Source organism: Osmerus mordax, chromosome 11, assembly GCF_038355195.1.
Source record: "Osmerus mordax isolate fOsmMor3 chromosome 11, fOsmMor3.pri, whole genome shotgun sequence".
Classification (NCBI taxonomy): Eukaryota; Metazoa; Chordata; class Actinopteri; order Osmeriformes; family Osmeridae; genus Osmerus; species Osmerus mordax.
This window is the reverse complement of record NC_090060.1, coordinates 9,206,017-9,225,364: the sequence shown is the minus strand read 5'-3', so window position 1 is coordinate 9,225,364 and position 19,348 is coordinate 9,206,017. Positions and strand designations below refer to the sequence as shown.

Genomic DNA, 19,348 nt, shown 5'->3' with positions numbered 1-19,348 from the left:
AAGACTTTTCCATGTAGTAACAAACTACACAGGAACAGGTGTACTCAAAGGCTGTGTAAAAATGTCCTACCTTGCTGCACACAGTATGGACTCTCAGGTCCATCTCAACTTAATGACTTAGAGCTATTCAGCTAAGTATACTTTTGTCAACTCAAAAACATGTCACCACAAATTTTCACCTATCTTAGTTGCATGTATCACATTCATTAGATTCGGTTGCTGGAAAATGGAATTAGAGCTGTCAAACAGTACTATACCTTGCTTTGGTACTGAATTTACAGTTCATAAAAGGTCAAAGGGATTTATTGCTCAATTGTCTTGTACTGTCATTTATCTTTCTTTCCCACCCAACACAACCCAGTGCAAACCCTTTTCTTTAATTAACAGCTTAACAAACAAAAGGCAGCAGAGTGACACCAGACTGTGAACAAATCACAATAACATTACATTTCATTTACATGGAGCTGAATAGATACAAATATAATATCATATTTTGTATAAGCTTTGTAGTTAGTCTTTGTGAGTCTCTGTGTATGTTAGGTCTACTATAATTATGTTGAACCCATTCAAGAGGGCAGATTTCTGTTGTTTGATTGCCCTGTACTGGAAGCGATAAAAGCAACACTCAAGAAATCACAAACAAGCTGTCCTCTCTAAGACAAGTCATGTCTTAAAGCAATTGATACAACTTACCCTGCAATTCCACGATTGCTTAATATTCGTGTATATTACCGTCCTGCGACTCCCACAGAAATCAGATTGATTTCATTTTACCGTAAAATGTTGGTTGCTTCAATATAGTAAGCATAGCCTCTGAAGAAAGTTCTAAGGATTTATTGAAGTTTTGGACATTTTCAAATCTTCTTTGCTTTGGCCTGAGGCCCTGGCATGTGTTGTGCTATGGTATTGGATTGCTTTGTATGATAATGAAATAGCTGCAGACATTCATCAACACCTGAAGTAAAACCTGTTACTTTCAGGCCATAACTCTGTCCACTTGTGCTACTTTCATTAGTGTGAATGCTCAAGGTAGCAAAGCACTGAAAATTCAGAGTTGAATAACAACCAGAAAAACTCATTGAGAACTGAGGATTTGTATTGATATTTGTGTTACTGTTGTTGTTTCTGTTATTGTTTATGGAGCAAACCGTCCAAAATGAATATGTTTTGTATAAACCAGTACACTTAAAGTAAAATGTGTGTGCTATGTATGTACAAGCAACCAAGAAGACATTTCTTCAGAGAAATCTTTCCCCATACCAAAATGTGAAGATTATTTTTGTCTGCGTGTACTATAATTCAATTTTGGAAGATTCAAAAGTTTGTTGTCTGCCGGCCGATTTGTCCCCCTCCCCATCCCCCCATCCTCCGACTCTCCCATTCTCCTTCTTCAGTTCGACATGCAGCGCATCACTCTAGAGGAACTGAAGCACATCCTGTTCCATGCCTTTCGGGACCACTTGACGATGAAAGATATTGAGAACATCATCATCAATGAGGAAGAGAGCCTGAACGAGAACTCAGGGAGATGTCAGACGGAGTTTGAGGGAGGTGAGTGGAATAGGGCCGACGCTGACCGACTTTAGGCTTCCATTACTTTCAACTAGTGCACCTGCTGCCTTGATGAGTGTGTTGCCTGGGGATTATGACCATGTTGTCTGGTCACCTAAGATGCACAGATGAAATATGTAAAAGCCTGACTCCAAATGATCAAATGTCCACAAAGATTTATGAATATCGTGGTAGCTGAGGGTGTCATATAATTTGTTTTTGTTTTGATTCGTTTTAGATCATTTGCTTGTACAGGCTACTTTTATTCGATATTAGTTGTTAAACCCTTGAATCATTTGTGATGTGTTTGAGGAGTTTCTTTTGGTAGCCTTTTTTTAGCTCATGAGCAAAAGGAAAATATTTCATTTTAAAAGTGTAACAAGTTTGGGTAAATAAATATAGATGTAATTTATTTCAAGCATCTGCAGTAGCAGACCTGCCTTGTGAAACTTGCTCTAGCTGTCTTGACACTGAGCCAAAATGGCCTGTCACAATGAGATTTACAACAATAGGAGTGGTGACTCCAGGGTTGGGCATGGATTTTATTGGGATATAAAAATAAGAAGGATGGACTGAGAGATTAGGACGTGTCCTCTGTGTGGAAGAAGGTTTCAACTACCTTTTTATGACTGTGAGTTGGCTTGTGGCTTGGGGGCTTCTCTTCCTATCATCTCCAAGGTCTGTGAAAGGCATGTGCAACAAAGAGTGTGTCCGTTTGTGTGGAAATCAACCCCATCCATAATGAAACACCATCCATCGTGTTGCTGTACTTACTAACTCAAACCAACGTGGTAGATCATGTTGGAGTGTTTGTCGATTTGTCGTCCTGACAAATGCACTGTGAAAAACAAAGTTAGAAATGATGTTGCCTTGTGACAAAGGTCGGCTGTAGATGCTAATACTTGATTCACCTGAAATATACAATACTAATCTGTATGATACAATACTTGGTGTGTTGTTGTGAGTACAAACTGTACTGTTGCAATTAACTTGCACATGTTACTTTTTACAGAACAGAAGATTAATGTACCTACTTTGAAGACGCCACTACTTAACATTTGGCAGCTAGCTGCCAGTTTGAGTGTGATTTAAGCCTTCTGCAGCAGATGTGGCCTCTTCCAGAAATGCACGTTTATCACCTGTAGCTTTGAGCGATGAATATAAAATGTATGCTTGAGATATCGGGTGCCACATAGTACCTGGCTCTAAGCTGTATATTGGCCGATAGGGTTATGTGTGTATGTGTGCACCCTTATGTGTGTGTGTGCACGTGTGTGCATGTGTGTGCTCGTGTGTCTGTGTGCATGTGAGAATGTGTGCGTTTGTGTGTGGTTTGCCCTACCTCTTCTTCATGTGCTTGTGTTTCTCACTGTGTGTCTGAATACATGGAATACATGTGTAACGGGCATGCCAGCAGTGTTTTGTGGGGTAACCCTGCTAGGCAGGCGGTGACCCTCTGGGCACAGTGCCGTGCCCTGTGCCTCCTCTTTTTACACTCCACCTCAGCAACAGAGGCAGAACAGATGTCACAGACGCTGACGCCATGCTCCGACTCCCAATAGCAGGGCAGGAATTCTGTAACACTGAATCTGACAGCGGCTGTGTATACTGTTATTGGCTGTGTACTGAACCGGAAGTCAGTAACCAAAGATCAAGGTCCACTTTTTCTTTTACAGTTGCTTTACAGATATGGAAGTGTTCATTTTGTTCATCTTCAAAAAAAAGTTTGAAAAAGGCTTATTCCTGTCCTACTTTCGACTTTTTCTTTTTTGGAAAAACGAAGGAAAAAAGAGAGGAAATGTTCTGTATTCAGAAAATGATGATACCAGTGCTGACTGAATTGAAAGATAAAAATAGATAGAGTGAGTGAGACTTGAGAGGAGTCAGCAGTACTATGCCTCTGTACCTGCAGGTTATTCAACCTGTTCCCCTAATTACCACATCTGTATAGCCCACCACTGTTTCCATTGCCAGAAGGGTATGAGACTTGCTGACTTACTGCTTTACGCCAGAGGTTAACTAAACCGGAAAATTATATTATGGCGAGAAGCTGGCTGGCAAGCTCTCTGTGTGCATGTCTACTTGACTGTATGTGTGTCAGAGTCTTTGTGTGGGAATGTAGGAGGAGGAGGGGGGGGGGGGTGAGAGATGAATGTTAGAGGTTTTATATTATATTATTTTATAGAGTGTCTGTGTCTGTGTGCGTATTTGTGTGTTTGTCCTCATGCAAACAGGCACAGCTTTCAATTTGTACTGTATTCTCAATATACCCTATGGAGTACATTCAGATGCCCCCCCACTTGATTACTGCCCCTGACCCCCTGTCCTTACTGGACCCGAGTGGAGCCACAGTTGCTGGGAAAAAACTCTTTGAGTTTTACTCAGCCACTCACTGACCAACAACAGAGAGCTTGTATCTTTCCATTTCAAATCAGCATTCAACTATCATTCACGATCAGAAGCCATTAATTTCTCTCTAGCAACACAGACAACAACCACTCAAGGCTGCAACAGAGCAAATTTTTTTATCAGATAGAGGGAGAAACAATTTAATCTTTCTCTTTTTGTTCTTTTCCTCTTTCAGTCCATTCTTCAAAGAAGAACCGTCAGACTTGCGTGAGGAAGAGTCTGATTTGCGCCTTTGCCATGGCCTTCATCATCAGCGTCATGCTCATCGCAGCCAACCAGATGCTACGAAACGGCATGGAGTAGCCACGCCCTCTGTGAGCGGAGGAAAAACATACCTGCATGTGCATGCCAGTGGGTGAGGTCATTTCCTATTTCTTAGATTAAAAAAGGAAAATAAATGCCTCACTTACGGTAAAAAAACAAACAACTGATGGACAAACAGTTCTTTATAGTTTTAATTTTTGAGTGACACTCCAGGTGTCCAATGAGACTGAGAAGCAAGCAAGAGGAGTCCACGGAAGACTCCTCCCCTTTACTTTGGCAGGGACATTCAAGGGCTGACTTTTGCATAATTCTGCTGTCTCTGTCGCCTACATGCAATAACACCACCAAGTACATGAGTTCAGACCTCGTCTCTTTACAAACCTACAGTCTAGTGTATCTGCAGTCCTGTCTCCCGCAGAGAGTCTGATGAGCTAGCCAGGGATGCAGTCTGTCCTGAGCCGAAGGACGGAGAGGGGGAAATAATTGGCCTCTTATTTAAGTTCCCAGAGAGAAGTCAGAACACACCACTGAAGGGGAAGAGTAGACAATGGTGTCAGTACTTGGTCAGTTCTTGGGTTCAAGCTGTAGTAGTGGCTTGGAAGTAATGTGCGTTTATGTTTTTGAGCTATATTTTGCCGCCGACTTGGACAGTGATTCTGATACAGAAGAAATGACTGGAAACTGTAATATAAAACAGAATCATTTGAGAGATCATTTCAAATAAATGACAGAAAAACAGTGTTAATAAAAAATATATCATTTTATCATGTAGACACAGACATGCTTCTCTGAATGTCATGTGCACTTGCACTGTCTTGCCAAAACCAGTAAGGGTTCAAATGAGAATGATAGAGCCCATTAAGGCACATACATTATTGTACTGTAGGAAATAAAGATTTTCACCTCATTGGTTTTAATTGGGACAAGTGTTAAAACTTGTATACAAGCCTTACCCGTGACCCTTCATGATCTTAAATGACCCATGATCCATAAAGGTATTTCTGTGTTGACTCTTGGGTAAATGATTGAAAACCACCTCTGCTTATTTATTTTTGGAGAATGACTTGTAATATGTACTTGCATGCAATCAAGTCAACGTCTGTAAATAACGTAACCTACACGTTTGTCTGTGTTATCGGGGTAATAATGTATGAATGTATATGCATGATTGTCAGTACACTCTGCTCAGACAAGTCCAGAGATACAGGGAGGGAGTGCTGCAAACCAGAGGCAGCTGCCACACGATAATACACAGGACACTGCTCTCTGACTGTGTCACCCTCCATCTGGCCACAGCCATAAAACTCTGCAGAGATGCACTGGTGAACACAAAATGGATGCTTTTCGTCTGTCACACCATTGAATGAGAACACATGTATTTTTTCGGCAGGAACAGCCCATAAATGTGTCTTTCGGCTTCCGTTTGTACTTTCCGTACATACAGATGAACTGCAGGGGAGAACAAATGCTCAGGCTTGTGTAAGAGTGCCACCTAGGGGATAGATTGTGAAATCTGGTCTGTTTTCTTATAGACCCACAATGTATGCACCTGTAATATTTGACTCATTGTGTCTTAGTATGAGGAGTTATGATATGTCAGTAAAATGTCACTACATTCTTTTCACAATGACTAACCATTCAATGTTTAACTATAGTAAGATTATTATCTATCTTATCTGTATAAAGGTTTATTACATTCTACCAAAAGGACTGGTGGAACTGTTTGTGAAAACATTTAAAATAAAATAAAAATGTATTTATTAGAAATGATTATGATTTGCCAATGGCAGGAAAGCTCCCTCTGTCCTTGAAGAGGTTATATTCAAAACAATGTTTATCCAGTGCCATTTTTTAATAGCACCTACTTGACATTTTGTTGATCTATAATGTTAAAATAAGAGCATCTTGTGCAATATTATGTTCAAAATATTGTAGGGTACACTGGAGGACTAATGATACCCACTTTAGTCTGAGGGAAAAGAAGACTTAATTTGCAGTCATTCACAATTGTAATGGAACTGGAAAAGCAATGTGAGAGTGTTTTGTTAAGCTCCCAAATTTTCTACCTGTCAGGACTCCCAATGCGCACTGTAAAACCTGGATACACAATTCTAAGTAATGACACTGTAGCTATCCTCAATGCATGTCTTGAAATGACTGAGATGATTGAATTTGAGTCCATTTAGGGTGTAAACCTCTGCGGCCTCACTGAAGTAGCATGATGGTTGAGTCAGCCAGGGTTGTGCTGTATAACATTGTACATAGCTAGTATGTAAACAAAACACATGGATATACACACACACACACATATGTAAACTCTGCATGCACAACATTTAAAACATGTAGACAAGTAGCCAAGATTTTAAGTTGTAATATTAACTTAAAATTAACTTTTAAGTTAAAAGTATTAACTTAAACAGACTTAAAAATTGTATGTAAATATACAAATCTGTACAAAGGTAAATTGGAAAGCATTTATGCAATAAAACATTTTTTTGTAAACTGCATTGTTGATTGTTTGCTTTCTTTGACTTTGTGTATTTTGTTTTATCTTGTGTGCCTCTTCCATCATACTGTAACCTACTGTACTGTTTTGTTATGGCATGTAGTATGAAATTAGTTAAATCTCAAAAGTGATATACTCTCTCCTAGGCTCCTTGTAAACAGCTGTTATTAACAAGTCAAGCAATGTTAACATTCAACCCTCATCCCTTTGCCTGATTACTTAACATTAATGGTTGTTAAACTTACATTTTTACACAATATGATTTGAATTATGTTAATGGTGCCATAACATCACCTCAGAATTACCACAGCAAAATAAATCCTTATTCTAAAGCAAAGTAATCATCAAATCTTTAAACAGTTTGACAATCAGAGTAAATTTTACTAAAAGTCTACTAAAATAAACTATGCACACTAGCTCCTCTATAGTGTAATGATAACAGTAGTTTACCATCAGCAGACAGTGACAAGGAAAGCCTTGAGCCATCAAGCCACAACCCAGTGCCCTGTTTATGTGACTGCTTAGCGTTCAGTGTTAGCATGCAGTCCTTGCCTTCTCAAGCTAGCGCATATTAGTCCTTCTTAGTAAAAGGCCTTGTGTGTGTCAGCTTAGCTGACTTCTTGTGCCAATGGATGCCTTCCTCTTCACCTAACTACATTTGCTGAATATGTGACAATACTACTCAGACAGACATAATCCAAGAGAGTTTTTCGCAGCCCAAGATGTTAGCCAGCTATAATTAAGCAGAATGAAGGGATAACAATTCTCATTTGGAATAGTTTTTTTGAGGTTGGATCTATTTTTGAAAAATGGGGTGGGAGCATTAAGGTGTGACAGTGTGTCACTGAGTGTGACAGATGGTTACTTGTTTGTAACTAATAAATCCAATAAACAAATATACATTCAGGCAGGATGCAGAAAATAAATGTTCATATCCGGTTCTGATGTAATGCTGTTACAGTTTTTAAACTGTAATTTAAAAAAACCTTCACATTCAAGTTTATATTTTGCACAGGTAACCTACAAATGAAGCCTGATAAAAACTCCTCCCTTAACCCTTAAACAAAGGCTAAAATGACTGCATAAACAACATGAAAATTGCAAATACTTGCTTAATCACATTGGTCTGGTCTTATGCATCAAAGAGTTAATAATTTAATTAAATTATAAAACACAGTTTTAGTCCAGCAGTTTATTGGAAGACCATCTGAAAAAATCCAAATGACAACAGATAAATATGAATATATGATCTGATACAATTCAATACAAAAAGCATTGACCCATACATTTGTGCGTTTTCCATCCACATACATGGCCTGCAATTCCGTATGAATGTGTAAAAAGTGCTTAAAGTTTGCTGTGCTGTTAGTTTATGTTATTATTAACAGTATGTTAACATTTTATCATTGTAAATCAGTTGAGGAAAAATACATGTCTAAACATTTAAAACCCTGAAAAGTTGTTACATTTCAGGTCATGCTACTAAACTTGGGTCTGGTGCTACATAAATACTTTTAAGGATGCTTCAAATTATTATTTACCCTTGTTTAAAACATAAATAAAAAAGTACAAACCATACAAATTCACCACAAATAAAAATGCAGTCGACTTCTTATGAAACTTTGCCAACCTGTAATTCTATTTCATTAATCATCTATAAATTAATAAAATACATTTCCACTTACATTAAATTATATTAAGTTTGTGATTTCAAGTCTCAATTTCATTAGCTTCCTCAATACCCAGGGCATTATTGAAGAGGTTGGCCACTTACACACAGTAGCAGCAGGCAAATGGCACATTTTGGAATTTAAATAATGTCATACAATGCTTGTAACCTAAAGCAACTGAGAGCTTAGTTGTAACATTTACATTACTCCCAGTGCCTACAGTAGGGGTGTACAGTAGGCAGTGCAGCGTCTCCTTACAGTATGGAGGTGACATCATATGTCAATGGACATCCCATCAAAAAAGCTAGACAGTGTATAGATGACAACTTTCAGCCGAAGATGACACTTGAAAATGTTATAACGTCATAATAATGCAATTGTTTTATACTAAGAATGCAATAAAATCTGACAATGTAGTCAGTATCAGATATGCCTTAAAAAACAAGTGAGAAAAAAAAGTGTAACAAATAATAATAATGAATAATAATAAATAGTAATAATAATAACTAATGACAATCCTCCAGCCATTTCATCAGGTTTCAAACCAAACCATTTACTATAATAGGGTTTTTTAAAGGAGTTCTGAGTGGGCCCGAGAGGCTGTATTGATCCGTGTTTGCCCATCTTTGATGATGGGTGAACACATGCACAAGGTCTCCTGGGTGTTGGTGTGTATGTCTATCATGTACACCAAACACCAAGCCCCATGTGACCCCAAGATCGCCGATTATTAATTAATTAAATTAAATTTAAAAAATGATATTGCAATTATTCAATAATGTTATTTATTGCAAGTTATTTCACTATCTAATTTAGTTTTATTGGTCTCAAATGACAGGTGAGTTAGTCAGGTGTGGCTGTGTTTCACTGTGTTCTTTATGGTCCACTTCTGGCCGGAGCAGGTCTGAAGAACCAGCAGGTACCCAAAGTAGACTTTCGCCTTCACTACCTCCAGACAACGACCAGTGGCTCTGTTCCTGATTGACTCATTCTTAATAACAGAACAGGAGATCATCGTTAAGCCATTAGTAGTCCCCCAGAGATATTCATGTCTTACACCCAGCTTTGAAACACAGCACTAAGAGATGAATGGAGAACATTGTTCGGTAATTCAATTTATTGTCTTAAGTGTCTTTTTTTTATACAAAGCTAAATGGTGAATAAATCCCAGATAATGTCTTTGATGCTAATCTCTGCAAAGGAAAACAAAATACATTATGATGTGTTTCAAGTCCACAACCATCGTGTTGATCACCTCCTTGGAGTCTCACCTGAGTAAAGAGCCAGGTAGTCTGCTTGGAGTCAAAGACGCTTTCACATTTGACGAGTTGAGGGAAACTGCTGACCTTATCATCCATCAGACAGCGTGTCTCCTCTCCTGTGCTGCCCAAGGCACCCAGGTAGAACTCACCAGTCTTAGTGTAACGCCCCAACTAGCACAGAACAGAGACAAACACACTTAGCTGTGCAATTGTTGACGTGACTATTCATTGATAAGACATTCACAGTAGATGTCGTAATTACTAAAACAACTCCCACATCATACCACCTTCAACATTCAGATGAGAATTGCAATCTCAAAGAATATACAAAAAGTGAAACTACATTTTTCTTGTTTATTAAAGAACTTCACTTCAGATACATTTGTAGATCTATGGCATGCGTTGTGTGCCTGTGGTAGTTACTTACCTGAGGCCCCTGTCCATGACAGGGATGCAGAATGGCTGTGTGATTCTCTTTCTCTCCCTGGTCCAAACACAGATGAGTCACATTGACATTACGAATCTAAAAATACAGGTGGGGGGAGGGGAAGGAGGAAAGGGAGAGAGAAACAGAGAAGAAAAAAAGTGTTAGAATATTACCTGACTTAACTGTGAACAAACATTACAATTGCTGTCTGGCTAGTTTGTTCTGAAATCGTGCCAATGTGGATCACCTACAGGGACCTAGAGATGTAGATTGGCCAATTTACGAACGTGACACAACTCATGAATCAGGTAAATAACATGGCCAACTCACCACACCGTAGTAGAGAGTGTTGTTGTACCTCCTCATCTCTGGGTAGACATTGTCCAGGTACCACTTAAATGTTTTACAATGCAGCCTGTTCCTTAACTCTACCCTCTCTGAGATGTCTCCGATGTCAATCCCATGATTCTAAAAGAAAATGTACAGGCATTGAGTCTCAACATACAACAGGGTCATAATGTAAGGTAGTTTGACAAGATAATGTACAGGTCATAAAGGCAAAGTTATAACATGATTAAGGAAATTAAGCTACACTGCCAACAACTATTTTGTTTTGGTTTCAGTTTACACTCCAGGCGAAGCTATCTCTGTATAAAGTATTTTGTCATTTGTATTTTACCAAGTAGTGGGTAGGTTTGTACTGACATTCTGATGGTTCATTCAGCCTCTTACTATGTGCTTAATATGTTCAAAACAATCAATTGATTAGCTATTGCCTTATTATCTTACTATTCATTCAAATTCAATCCTATTGTAACCTATATTGTGTACTGATAACAGTCACAGGTCTATGATGTAGTATCTGCCTGAGCGTACAACAAACATCTGTTGGCTGTACGTTCTCTTTGTTTTCCTTATTCTCTAAAAACACTATACTCTGACTTTCATGCCTCAGAGAGACTTTGCTACAACCACTGTGTGTCTTAACTGGTCATTTTCTTTGTCGAGGTGTATGTTAACTCTCTCTCCAATCAGCTGGTTGTCTAATACTTATATACCCAGAACCTAAACTGATAGTCACACCATTCAAGTGGAAACCTCCCCACTCACCTCCATAGGTATGTTCCAGGCCATGTAGACATTGGACTTGAAGTCATCCATCCAGACCTCGGCCACACGTAGGGCATTGCGGCGTGTGTGGAGGGCGAGGTTGGTGACGTAGGGCTTCTTGGTCCTGGCAATGTGAGCCACTCTGGAGCAGGGAAGCACCTCCATGCTGCCCCCACAAAGCCACACCTTGAGGTCCACGAGGGTGAAGAGCAGTAATACACTGTTTACACTCTACAGTGACTCATCCAAGCCCACACACTTAGAAGGGCATTTCGATTATCAATAACAAATGCTTGCAAACCCATATCAACCTAATGCACAATGTGCACTATCCTCCAATCCTTGGCCAAGCACACAACAGCATTCAGCCTTCCTTTTTATATACATGCATCTATCTTCATTCCCCGACCAGTCCCCCCACACATACACAGACACACACACTTCCCCTCTGCCCCAGGTCTCCCGACGGTGTTTCATTAGTTAGTTGTGCCACACTGCAAAGTCCACGCTCCATTTAGAACAGAAGGGAGAAGTGGGAGAGAAAATGGGTGACACACAAACCCTGATCCCCAGTTCTATATTCTCCCCTCCGTAGACGTCCATGCCAGAGTCCAGCAGCCCCAGCTCCCCAAAGTACTCCCGGTTGGCCACGAAGGAACAGCCAATCATTGCAGGAGTCCTAGGGGTGGGAGAAAATGAGTTCTGGGTTTGAGAGCTCTTTCTCTTCTACTTTTTTGCACTTTTCATTTTTAACAAGAACATTTGAAAATAGGACAGTTTGCTGGAACAAAACCCTTCCTTAACCCTTATGTTATCTTCGGGTTGTTCTGACCCATCAGTCATTGTGACCCACCGTCGTATTGCGACAACTTTACTGCATACAAAAACAAAGTGAAGCATTTTCTTTTAACCGTTGGGCTGTCTCAGACCCCCCACATTGCGAAGGTTAAAAGAAAATTATTTTTATTTGTTTTTGTATTGGGTAAAATTGGGTAAACACAACGATGGTTCGTTATGAACCTTTGGGTCATGTGACCCGAAGGCAGCACGAGGGTTAAGATATAACCTAGAACAAACCGTGTGTGTGCCTTGCCTCCATGTCTACCCACCTAATTGGAGCAGAGGTGTCCCCATCGTCCCACCACTTCCTGGGTGGGGAGATGTACATGCACCACAGCTCCCAGTTGTAACCGTGGCCAGAGTTCTCATAGCGTTCCAGCTCAAACGTTTCATGCTTGATGTTATCGATGGAGGGCAGAATTATCCTCCTGTGGTCGTCTTTGATTCTGGTCAAAACCGGCTCAACCCTGGCAGAGAGAGACCGACAGATGGTATGGGGTTTCTTTTATGATCTCTCTCTAAGAAGTTGGACTTCTTCGATATTCTTTTTGAATTTTTGAATTGACTCAGAGGGTTATTCCATTGAGAGAAGTGCTCGAGAGTCTACTGTGGGGCCAAGTCAACCCTGGTCTGTAACATGTGAAGAGTGTTACCTTTCTTATAGAATGCTGCAGTTTAGACCTAGAGTACACTACTTTATACAGTAATGAGCATGTCAGTTGTAAACAGGCACCTACAATTTATTCCTTATTTCCTGAATTAACTCCCTCCAAACTATTTATTAAAACGTACAAATCTATATAGTACGTGAAGACAACTTGTGTCTCAAAGGCAGCAGTAAACTCACCAGGTGGGTGTAAACTCAACGTGAGCATCAAAAAACCCAACCACCTCGCCACTGGCAACCTTCCAGCCCTCGATACGTGCACGGATAAGCCCCTCCCTCCTCTGGTTCCTCACGATTTTCACGAGGCCTGGGTAACGCTTGTTCACGTAGTCTTCCAGTGGGCCTTTCAGTTGCTCTGTGATGACACATGATGGGCACGCACACATTTACACACATATAAATCCAAAGACATCCCCATTTGAGCAAATAGAAACACAAATGCACACACACAGGAAGAGATTACATTTCTTACTGCCCGAGAGAGATTCTGTGCTTGCTAACAGTCTCAATACAACACCAGAGGGAATGTGGGGCTTACTGAGTTCTACCACTTGATCACTCACTGAAGTGATCGGCCTCTCTGACACACTGTTAGCATCCCCCTTCCTTTTACTCATTTCCCACACACACACCCTCCCTTTCCTTCCTCCTCTTCCTCTGTCTTTCATACACACACCCCCTTGGTCCCATGACACAATGTCTCTCGTACATGTACCCCCTGGTCCCATGGCACAATGCGTGACTGCGGGAACAGACGAGAGATATGTGGACAGTAGAGTATGTGTTATTTGCTTACATGCTGCTCCCTGTCCGCCACTGCAATCTCTTCCCTTTCCCCCTCGTTGATAGATGGTTGGCTCTGCGCCATCCAACCGTGCCAAGAGCAGAGGGGGAATTGAACTGTCTCCACCACCTTTTTCCTCGTTCCACCTCTTCATCCTTCTTTCTTTTTTCTCTCTCCCCCAACCCTACCACAATCTAGCCCTGTCTCTGTTTTGCTCCTCCCTCCCTCAGATTTCTCTACCCATCCATTCTCGCCTCCTTAATTTCCTCTGTCTCTACCTTTTTTCTCTAGGTCTCTCTCTCTTGCTCTCTCTCTCTCTCTCTCTCTCCCTCTGTCTCTCTCCCCTTCCATCTCGTCTATGCCTATTACTCTCTTCACCCATGGCCTGTCCTCTTTTGCCTTTTGCTGTCCCTCATTTACTTTCCATCCCTCCCTCTCTCCATCCCTCTATCTCTCCCACTCCTCACTCTCCCTCTTATGATTTGTTCCCTCCTCATCCCCTACACAAAACAGACCCAATAAATAAAACACAGAGATCCCCCTTGACACCCTATTGCGGTTTTCCGCCTCTAACTGTCTCAGAGCCGACACCATCCGTCACCGTCACCAGGACAAACACAGAGCGCCAATAACACCAAGATGGATTTTGTCAAGGAGACGTTGACTCCAGCTGGCTACCCGTCAAACTGTCACCACGTCACTATAGCTCAGTTGTGGCCCTCTGTTACAGCTGCATGGGCAAATACTTTTTTCGCTGATATTGTTATGATAGAAAACCAATGTGATGAGGCTAAAAAGAGAGTACCAAACCAAAATGCGTGCAAGATGTAAAGACAGCATATCTGCTGTGTCTGTCAATATATTGATGTGCTCTTTGTGAGAGACAGGAGGCCTCAAAATGAATGCATATGCTTTAGTTTACTGTCTTAATTAAAATGTATACATATGAATTAAAATTTATACATTTGTGTGTGTGTGTGTATAGAGGTGTTTTTACTCACCATCATCACTGTTGTCGTCGACAAGGATGATCTCCTTAAGCAGGTGGGCTGGTGTGTGATTGACCGCTGAGTGGACAGAGCGCAGGATCACTGACAGGGCCTCATTGACGAAGATGAAAACGAGGGAGATTGTGGGGAGGTCCCTTGGGTAGACTGCCCTCTTACACCTATGTCACACACGTGTACACATTCAATTGCCTGTCAAATAGCAATTATGGACACAATGGAGAAACTTGAGGCTGACATAACAGTTTTGGGCACTTTACATTAAGGCTACATTAACTAGCATGTAACTACATAGCAATACCTCGAGTAACAATATTATACTTACATACGAACTGTTATTTAGACATCTTTACAGTTAAGTGGTACAAGTTATTCCACAAATGAAACTCTTCTATAGGGGAGGTTGGGTTTTCCAGGGGTAAGTGGATGTTAACATTGATCTTGGTTTGGTGACACAACCTTCAACTACCCCTTTACAAAACACCCTTACACCACCTGCCCCCCTTACTGTACTTACACTTTAGTAATACTATTTTCCTATAACACTTATGTCATACAATTTCATTGCATTGTAATTATTACATAGCGACTAATGTTTTAGTATAGGTAATGCTATAGTTACATGGCAGTTAATGTTACCTTAATGTAAAGTGTTGCCCAGTTCTATGATATGAAATAAAAAGTCCTAACATTACATTACGTCAATTAAAAATGATTCCAAGTCAGCTGTGCCTAACTTTATGTTGCCAGGTTGTTCTATTCCTTTACAGATGGTGTTTCTCTACAGATGGTGTTTCTCTGAGTGGCTGGCAATATGTTCATAGAATTTGAATGCAATCATGCGCCTTTTCTTGCTCAACATAATCACACACTTTTTTTTCACAGTTATTGCCCAATCACAGTGTGGAAAGTAGCAAGAGATAAAAGGTCTATTTTTACTGTAGCCTTTGTTGTTAAAGTTAGAGTTAATGACAAGAAAGGGTGAAGAAGTTGTGTCCCGGCAGTTCACACAGGTTCCCTTCCGTTTCCTTGCCTTTCATCTCTTCTGTACTTAGTTGCCAGACAGTCAACTGGCAGTACAAGATCAGATTGGACTAAGAAGACCATCAGAAGAGACACATTAGTTAAGTTCTGTTTCAGAACTCTCAACTTTTTTGCTTAAAGCTTCATGCAGGGCATCTAGGAGTCAGGTGGCTGAGCGGTGAGGGAGTCGGACTAGTAATCCGAAGGTTTCCAGTTCGATTCCCGGTCATGCCAACTGACGTTGTGTCCTTGGGCAAGGCACTTCACCCTACTTGCCTCGGGGGAATGTCCCTGTACTTACTGTAAGTTGCTCTGGATAAGAGCGTCTGCTAAATGACAAAAAAATATATAATCTAGATACTGTACTTAACCCAGAGGAAAAGCAGCTTTCTCAGAGCTGAAAGACAATGCTGTGTTACCAACATTGTGTCATGCCTCGTTTTGAAATATACCTTAGAAGTGTGTGAGTTAATGTTCCCTGAGGGGAGCTCAAGGATGATTGTTTATGAAGACATTGGCATATAGGAGCGGATGGGCTGTGATGGGCTGTGAATGTTGCAACTTTATCAAACCAGGAAAGACAGTGAGGGATTACTATTACACATTATCTGGTTTTAGAAGACAAATTGTGTTTGTATGACTACAATTCTGCAGTAAAAGTTTAAAGTCAAATTTGTTCTAATGCTTTAGCCGGTACTAAACATACAGCTTAGGGCATCACTTGTTGTGTTACGACAACTTAAGCCTAGGATAGGGGTGTTGAAATGGTGGCCCATTTATGACAACACATGCAGTCCTCTGAGCCAGCACTCACTTGTTGGGGCGGTAGTCGGGAATGCTCCTGTCCAGGGAGATTTTATCACTCAGGTAGGCATTGTAGCCATACTTTTCTCTCAAGACTTTGGCATTGCTCTGCTCCTCTGGCGACAGGGTGGCAGGTAGGCCTGCCTTCCCTCGCCCCCCAAATCCCTCGGTGAGGCCTAGTGACTTAGACAGACCTGTGAAACATGGTCCAGTACAACATCCAAGTTATTACTTGTGTGCCATTTATCATCCCTTGATATTGATGAAAATAAATCTAGAATAGTCAGACAACCACATGCCATATGGACATATGGACATTCCACTATACAAAGAAACTAACAATGAATAGAAACAATAACTAGAATGGTCCATCTGATACCACACATCTAGCTTCACAAAACAGATAAACTAAACATAAATATATTGCTTTCAATTATTAAAGGCAGTGCCCTGATTGGACAGAAAACGTCTGACAGGAGTGTTAAAGCTTTAAAGTGTAAATATAGCCATGCCATTGAGCTGTCTGTAGACCACATCCTCCAATGACCCCAGTCTCTTCAGCAGCACCTCATGGGTGATGGAGCCTTGAGCTGTGCTGTTGGTTCGTGACTGCCTCTTCCCTTCACCTAACAGGTCCTGACCGGTGCCTTTGACACTGCTTGTGTTGCACCTGGCCCAAAAGGCCATGAACCCTGCGACCACAATCACGTTGAGCACCAAGAACACTCTCCATCTTCTGAACACAGAAGCCATTAAAGTCGCCAGCGCCCGGGATCCAAGGAGCACAATCCTTGAAGAGATGTTGCAGGAGTCCCCGTATTTATATATATTTCGATGCGTAATAAGCTGAAAATAGAGTAATGTGCACCGTTATTTACTTTCAGGTTAAATGGCTTTGTTCTGGCAGACCATCAATGACCAAACAATCTTTCATCATCTACTCTCCTCCTTCTGCTATCTGGGTACCTTGTGGGGATCTGCTAAGCGCCGAGACATCCAACTGAGACCCAAAGACTCACACACAACTGTCTTGAACTTCATTCATTCATGTTATTCCTTCTAAACTATACTAAAATATTCAGTCATTGGTGTGGCCTTTGGACTGAGGATTTTGGATTGTACAGTATTTTAATGAAACATTCCCAGTGATTGACCATACACAAGTAACAAACAAATACAATTAAAAAAACATTTAAATCAGTCATCTTCAGTCATTGTAAGAGTAGCCTAAGTCATATTGAGGTACTTACCATTTCGCATTGGAGGGGTTATTAGGTTGCGTCCCCTTTCTGGGAAATTTGGGGAGCTTAGTCATGGGTTTTCATGCGTGTCTCCGGCTCGTGTCTTGTTATAAGATCATCAGCACAAATAGCCTGCCTAATATTGGTCTGGTATAATTTGATGAGCCAATGTTTTTGATATTTAAAGAGTCGGAAGGTAATGTCTGTCTTCTTTTCGATTGCGGTAGGGAGTCTGCTATTTGGTGTCATTTACATGTGAGCTAGTGAGCGCCTAGCGCACTTGTCATTGGCCATGTGGATACCCCCAAATAGGATTCCTTTTTAACCAAGGAAAGATAAGCTACCTGTGGGACCCATTTGAAAAGAGGATGAAGGACAGCAAGAGACTGATGGAGTTTGATTCAGTGCTGGTTGGGCACTGGTTGGGCACCGGTGGGCATTTCAATGGGGCTCTGCAGAGCACCTTGACTATATAAGTAGTGGGCCTCGGAAACCCTGTGAGGACTGTATTTATGGATTTATTGAAAACAATTATTGTATTTTTCTTTCACGTTGTCTGCCTTACACATGCGCAAAATAACAGTCTCTACCGCACCATACTGGGAAAAAGGTTGTGACAGCTAGCTACCCGCATTGTTCCATGCAGTTCCTTTCCACCCCTACTGGTAGTAAGGGTTTATTACACAAGCACTGCGCCGATGTCCGCGGATCTTGAAAATCATATAGAAAACAAATAATCACATCGAGCGCATTTCCCATACCTGAGCAGTTGCCGTGCCGTATCACGCATGATCAATGGTTGTTAGATTGTTTAACGTTTGCATTGCATAAGACTGCACCAGAGACGGTTTTAAAAAATAATCCACAGATGCAACCTATCCAATCCTTACACAGTACAGCATAGGCTGGCATGCGAATTAAATCATGAGAACGCGTTGTTATAGGTTACTCCTTTCAAAATCAGAGAAACGCGCTGATAACACCTCTGATATTCCCGCGGTTTGCTTGTTCATTGTGTGGCACTATTTCTTTTAACTCTCCTTATGTGCCAGATAACGCTGAAGAATGGCACGTGGAAAAACACGGAATGGAGTTTCTGTTACGGACCACACAAACAAACAAGACAAAGGTTCACTAAAAAGTTAATTAAAACATTGCATTCAACCCTTGTTAGACATTACTTTTGTTGTCAATATTGTCAATAGCCTATAGTATAAAACGAGTAATCGGATTTATGCAAATCTTCTCATTTAAAATGCAATAGAACTTGTGGCCTTTTCCCCTTAATGCGTCAGACATTAGAGCTCTGAATTGGTATAGGTCCCGTTGGAATGACAAAGTTATGAATTTACGATACAACAACTTGCTTGAATTTCGTATTAAAAACATAGTTAATACTACGTCTAAAAAACCTGCCCCTAAATACTACGCAGTCTGATCCCAAAAAAATAAATACACATCCATATCTTACCAAATGCTTGATTATTTAATGTCATGATGATATGTGTATCAGTCCCAGCAGAGTCTATCTTTCTATGCAAGGAAGTCAACATCTTGAATCTAAGAGATTAGTATTCTGAATCTGTTGGGATAAAAATGAGAATCACTGAGCTTTTGGTAAATCAAAAGTAAACTTTTCTTATTGTTTATTAATTACCAGTATTCACAGAGTGGATAATTCCCAGACCCAAAACTTTTTTTGCATTTATAGCGTCAATAGGCTACTGGTGGATGGGTGGCGATGCATGTTAAACAATTATCTCATGAGAACACACAACACTGG

The 19,348-nt window shown here is 40.7% G+C and overlaps 2 protein-coding genes across 3 annotated transcripts in view; one reads left to right on the top strand and one right to left on the bottom strand.

Moving 5' to 3' along the window:
• The window catches only part of caln1 (calneuron 1), a 29,748-nt gene extending 23,151 nt beyond the window's left edge, over positions 1-6,597 (top strand). For both annotated transcript variants that reach the window (XM_067246423.1, XM_067246422.1), the window contains exons 5-7: positions 1,395-1,551; positions 4,136-4,315; positions 5,615-6,597. In XM_067246423.1, coding sequence (XP_067102524.1) covers positions 1,395-1,551; positions 4,136-4,263 — 285 coding nt within the window. In that variant the 3' untranslated portion in view covers positions 4,264-4,315; positions 5,615-6,597. The remainder of the gene's footprint in view (positions 1-1,394; positions 1,552-4,135; positions 4,316-5,614) is intronic.
• Positions 6,598-9,193: 2,596 nt separating this feature from the next.
• Positions 9,194-17,092, bottom strand: galnt17 (polypeptide N-acetylgalactosaminyltransferase 17). Its single transcript, XM_067246363.1, has 11 exons — positions 16,837-17,092; positions 16,335-16,518; positions 14,492-14,658; positions 12,887-13,061; positions 12,309-12,506; positions 11,761-11,878; positions 11,200-11,385; positions 10,420-10,557; positions 10,090-10,185; positions 9,672-9,833; positions 9,194-9,391 (listed from the first exon to the last, which is right to left on the bottom strand). The coding sequence occupies exons 1-11, from the start codon at positions 17,075-17,077 to the stop codon at positions 9,248-9,250; spliced, it is 1,809 nt and encodes a 602-aa protein (XP_067102464.1). The 5' UTR covers positions 17,078-17,092; the 3' UTR covers positions 9,194-9,247.
• Between the last annotated feature and the right edge of the window lie 2,256 nt (positions 17,093-19,348).

Excerpts from the sequence above, each read along its gene's own strand:
- galnt17 (XM_067246363.1), bottom strand. The coding sequence starts at position 17,077 with ATGGCTTCTGTGTTCAGAAGATGGAGAGTGTTCTTGGTGCTCAACGTG. Across the intron at positions 16,519-16,836 it reads GGTCTACAGACAGCTCAATG|GTCTGTCTAAGTCACTAGGC; the intron begins GCATGGCTATAT and ends CATGTTTCACAG. Across the intron at positions 14,659-16,334 it reads CCCGACTACCGCCCCAACAA|GTGTAAGAGGGCAGTCTACC; the intron begins GTGAGTGCTGGC and ends TGTGTGACATAG.